We start from the raw sequence: 5427 nt of genomic DNA on the forward strand, positions 1-5427 counted from the left end.
TTGTGTCACAAGGGTTCACATTATCAGTCCTTAGGCTCCAGGAGGCCTGGGGGCTATGTGCTCATGGTCATCAAGTAGTTAACATCTTCCATTTGGTGGGGAGTTTTCACATCTGGAAAACAACTCATGAAATGTGCATCAAATACTGTTATCTAGGTACTTCAGAGAGGAGCTAAAGCAGAGGATATGGAGGAAGGCCTGTCCCAGGAAGGCCCCATAGGGTCCTACTCGGTTACAATAGTCCAGGATAAAATTCACTCCCTGGTCCTATTTACCTTTCAATAAGAAGCTTGAATTACATGACATTTTGATCATATGAGATTTTGATTATATTTACTCTTTAATAAGACATTTTCACGTATATCAGCTTGCTTCTTCAGACTACCTGTTTCTAGTAGCAAGAGGTCATTTGTGCAGCCCAGCCCACCATAACAAAGCTCCTTTGGATCCTGGCCATCCCAAATTCTCTACAGAAGTACCAATCCAAATTTTTCCACGTTTCCCTGGGCTTCTGCTTATTTTTTAAATTAGTATTTTAGACAAAGTGCTAACTTCCCCAGCCTGACTTTATGCCATAAAAAAAAGGCTATTGTATTTAAAACTCTCTAATATACAATTCCCAGCCAGATTAGTGATATTAACAACAACAACAAATTTCTCATGGGTGTAAGATTTTTATTCCAATTTGATTTGCATTCCACTGGAAATTGTAGAATGTATTCCCTTCTTTATTTTAAAAAAAAGTAGTTTAAAATTTTAATAGGAATTATAAAATGTGATAAATCTGCAGATCAAAAATGGCTTTGATTGCTTGCAGTAACAAGTTTTTAAAACAAGTTTTGAAGTCATCATTTTCCACCTCCACACCAAGGATAACCTTCTAATTAGTGATCAGCTGTGCCGTAACAGCAGTATAGCACTGAGACTTGGGTAAACAGAAAGATCGTAGAACTTCTCCAGCCCCAGATCAGGATGTTTTCTATGCCTTCTCATAGTGGCGAATGGCAACCACATCGCCAAAAGTAAGAGTCTGAAAGATTCAAAAGATAACCAAATCTTTTTACACAGGTACATCAGTAGCTGAGAATTTTAAAGATTATCATATTATGTTATTTTAAAGATTATCATATATATGATTTAAGTATTATACAAAAGAATAATGGCATTTAGAAACATTAAATGTTTCATAAGTCTTCATTTTTTGAAAAGAAACCCTTATATTTATCTCGTGAATGACATGTATACATAATTCATGTCTCTAAAAGAAATATGAGGCAAAAACTGAGATTGTCTAGATTCAGGTCAAAAGAATTCCTTTTGCCTTAAATTATCAGGGTAATTGGAGCAGATTAGCTATCTGCTTTAAAAAGTGTATAAAATTTATAGTAGGTTTTCATAATACTTTATAATTCATGATCTAGATAAATTTTGAAGAGTTTTTTGGAAACCCAAATTATTTGGACAAATGGTATTTGCAATGATTTGTTCCAAAATCAGCAGGAAAAGGTAAATGTACAAACGTTCTCGTTGCTTTGGCTGTCATGTTGTAGCCTATGTGTACCTTGTTGGTTATGTGGCTAAAATGTGCAACATGGGCTCTTGTATCTAATCCAACTTGAAGAATTGCTATAAATCCTCTTTACAAAATTTAGTGTTTTTTAGTGTTCATCATTTTCATGTAGTCCTGTGATTTCCAAGAGTATAGTGTGCCCTTGTCATCCATTACTTTCATTTCCTTGTTTGAACTCAGGCTTGCCTGATCACCATCATACATGCCAAAGCTGAGCTATCCACTTTTCTGTATTCAGGAAAAAAATAAAGAAAAAATCATAAAGGAGAACTTCAGATTGAATCCTTTATAAATGAATTTTTTTGTTTGTTTGTTTGTTTAATGATGGTGATGGTCACTGCAGGAAAATGTGGGCAAATATTCATCAACATGAAAGGAAAACTGTCCCTCTGCTCCCCACACCCACTTCTACCCAGGAAATGAAGAATGAATATGTAAGCCCTCTCTCTCAACCTAGAACAGCTAGCTGGTAGTCAAGGGAAGGAGAAGAAAACTAGTCAATAGTCTTAAATAGCAAAACCAAAAGACCCTTCCTGCTATTATCTTAGAAGGAATATGTAAAGCAACCCCCCCCCAAAAAACCCCACAAATGATGTATTGACTACTTCAATGTCATCAAAATTCCATTACTCAACTCACCAAAAAAAAAGTGTCTGGGGTGCTAGGTTGAGACATAACATTTTTTCCCAGTTTATGATGCTACTCCATCATTAGAGAAATTATTTTTAAATTATTTTTTATTTTATAATTTTTACATGACTATCCAGTATTGAATAGACATGTTTTTAAAGCTATCTGATGCATTAAAAAGAAAGACTGGAAGGAAGTAATACCAAAATGGTTCTCTCTAAGGCGACATTAAAAAGGATTTTCATATTTTTGTTATACTTTCCTGTTATATTCCAAATTATCTGCACTGAACTTGTGAAACCTTTATAAACTAAAATATAAAATGTTTAAAGCTCTCATTTATTACAGAAGCTATAAAGTAATTTTTCTGAGGTTCAGCAAATGATAATATAGTAATATCATCTCTCTATATTTTCATGATGACTGGTTTTATATTCAGATTTCATTTGAGGATTAGACATTACGGTAATCCAACAACTGTTCTTTTGACACAATTTTAGCTAAATCAGTGGCAACTTTTTAAAACTACACTTAAGTGGAATTTTTCTCTTTTTCTGTAATTAAAGAAGCAGAGTGGAGGAAACAATTAGCTAAGATATTTTTATTTCTCCTGTGTTACACATGATTAAAGAACCTTGCTAGTGATTTAATGTTATTAAAGAAGGAAAGACAGGAGAGAAGGAGGGAGGGAGGGACAGGGAAGGAGATGGGAAATGAGGGGGTGAGGGGTGGGCAAAGAAGTAGGAAGGGGAAATTGCTCTTGCTTACCATGACCATTTTGCCATTCTTAATCTCTCTTACAAAATTTGTCTCTTTGCCATCCCATTTCTGTACATGGACAAGTTTGTCTCCATCCAGGCTAACAACAGACTGAAACCAACAACAAAATGCAGAATATATCAATAGGTACAGGTCAAATTTCTGTTATGGAAGCCAAATGAATTGATTTTTATCTATTTAAAAAAAATTTTTTAAGAGTTATTTATTTATTTATTTTTGACTACATTGGGTCTTTGTTGCTGAGCGTGGGCGTTCTCTAGTTGCAGCGAGCGGGGGCTAATCTTTGTTGCGGTGCACGGCCTTCTCATTGCAGTGGCTTCTCTTGTTGCGGAGCACGGGCTCCGGGTGCGGGCTTCAGTAGTTGTGGCACATGGGCTCAGTAGTTGTGGCACACGGGCTCAGTAGTTGTGGCACACGGGCTCAGTAGCTGTGGTGCACGGGCTTAGTTGCTCTGTGGCATGTGGGATCTTCCCGGACCAGGGATTGAACCCATGTCCCTTGCAGTGGCAGGTGGATTCTTAACCACTGTGCCACCAGGGAAGTCCCTGAGTTGATTTTTAAAAGAGTAAAAATTGAATAACTAGTGATCAACTAATTATCGAAGTAGTACAATTTCCTCTGTTGCTTCCAGAGTCATTATTAGAAAATCTCTAGTAATTCATAATTTGATTGAAATGTATACATCTAGATGCAAAAATTTACATATTAGAAATAAAAATCCTGAACTAGTGCTTTCTGACTAATCATCCTACTCTTTTAAACAGAGTCTTAGAATGAGGCAAGCTATTGATTTAGTCAACCTGAGGCAAAAGAGAGATTAAACAAAATGCAGTCTTTTAAATGAACACTATTAAATACTTTCTGAAATACAGGTTTAATATAAAATGAGATAAACACATGGTAAAGAAACAGATTCAAGATTTGAGCTATAGTAGGTGCCCATTGTTCAGAGTATAAGCTATGAACACTAGAATGCAAAATTAACTCTTGGTCCTTCTCTCTGAAGTGAAATACTGAGAACATTTTTCACTTCCCATCATCCAGAAAAAAAGAAATATTGGGACTTTCTCTCTTTTATTCTCTCCTTCCCATCCCCACCCCCAGAGAAGGAGCGGCTCCTTACCTTACAGTTTCTGTCATCTGGAGTGGTTTCATCAAACTCTTCTCCCAGATGGAAACTAATCTCTGTGTTCTTGAATGTGCTTTGAGTCTTGATCACCACTTTGTCCCCCTCCTGACTGATGATCACTGTTGGTTTAGTCACATTTCCCACCTGCCTAGTGGCAAAGCCCACACCTAAAATAGCAAAAGGAAGCAGGACAGTTGGCTGCAACTTCCAAAATAGCTCACAAAGCAGGAATCTACCTTCCTATTCTGGAATCTATGTCCTAAAGTGTAAGTTTCATTACAGTATGTTTAGCCCATCAATTATGCAGGACAACTAATGAGCCATAATAATAAGTGGATGCTTATCTGGAAGCATAAATAGTAAAAGGATGCTGGAGAAAAAGCGGAAAAGGTGCAGAAGCTTCATGTCCTCCACAGAATACTAAATGCTCCGTTATTTGGCCCTAGGCAAGAAAGCAGGCAAATGCCACATTTAAATATCCATTCTGTGAGAAACACACAGCCTAGTACCCTGATTATGACAATGTGATCTGTCTTTGTCTCTTGCTAACCTGATGGGTGAAGAAGGAATCTGCAAGTATTGAAGTTGCAGGTTGAGAAGAGAAAGCACATCTTATTTTTACCTACCTAGAGCCTTCATGTACTCGTCAAAATTCTGACTGTCCGTCAGCTTCCACGTAGCACAGAAAGCCTCCACCATCCTTACCCTTTTCCCGTTAGCTTCAGAATCAGATAAAAGAGGCAGAGGCAAGGATCTTCGGATCTTAGGGCCACTGCAATTCGGAAGACCCCTTTGCACCTCACGGCAGCTCCTGCCTTCTTATTAAGAAAAGAGGCAGGCAGAAAGCCAAGGATTTGAATTGCAAACACATCTCTCCAGTGCCCCTCTTTCCAGGAGGCTGTTGCAGGGGGAGGAGATGGGAAGGGGGGCGTGCAGCGAGGTTCCAATCCTCTTTGTGATTGGCTCGGGCCACTGGGTTAGCGGAGTAGGTCGCGTTCCTCCCAACCCTCACACTGCAGCCCTCCTGCCTGAGAAATCCCTGCAAAGATTCAGTGAGGCTGGAGGCAGGGAGCGTATAATGAGAGAAGGTCTTTCAGGTTCAGCCTGAAAACTTGGCAAAGGCCATTTCAGACTGCGAGGAAAGAAAAAAACGCACAGTAGGACATTCAGATTGATTTCCGTTAATGGCAAAGCTGGTTGCAAATGAGGACCCCGCCTTAAAGAAAACCACTGAAATGCCAGACTTTTCAGACAAAAGAGGCTGAATAGTGCCTTTTATTTTCTCTCATATTTATAGAGAGAGCAAAACATGAGCTAG

General features: G+C 38.2%; 1 protein-coding gene across 1 annotated transcript; it reads right to left on the reverse strand.

Annotated features, from left to right (window-relative positions):
* Positions 1 to 505: 505 nt before the first annotated feature.
* On the reverse strand, positions 506 to 5118 carry FABP7 (fatty acid binding protein 7). Its single transcript, XM_007190781.2, has 4 exons — positions 4736 to 5118; positions 4104 to 4276; positions 2969 to 3070; positions 506 to 1030 (listed from the first exon to the last, which is right to left on the reverse strand). Exons 1-4 carry the CDS (start codon positions 4806 to 4808, stop codon positions 980 to 982), a joined length of 399 nt encoding a protein of 132 aa, XP_007190843.1. The 5' UTR covers positions 4809 to 5118; the 3' UTR covers positions 506 to 979.
* Positions 5119 to 5427: the final 309 nt, after the last annotated feature.

Source organism: Balaenoptera acutorostrata, chromosome 14, assembly GCF_949987535.1.
Source record: "Balaenoptera acutorostrata chromosome 14, mBalAcu1.1, whole genome shotgun sequence".
Lineage (NCBI taxonomy): Eukaryota > Metazoa > Chordata > Mammalia > Artiodactyla > Balaenopteridae > Balaenoptera > Balaenoptera acutorostrata.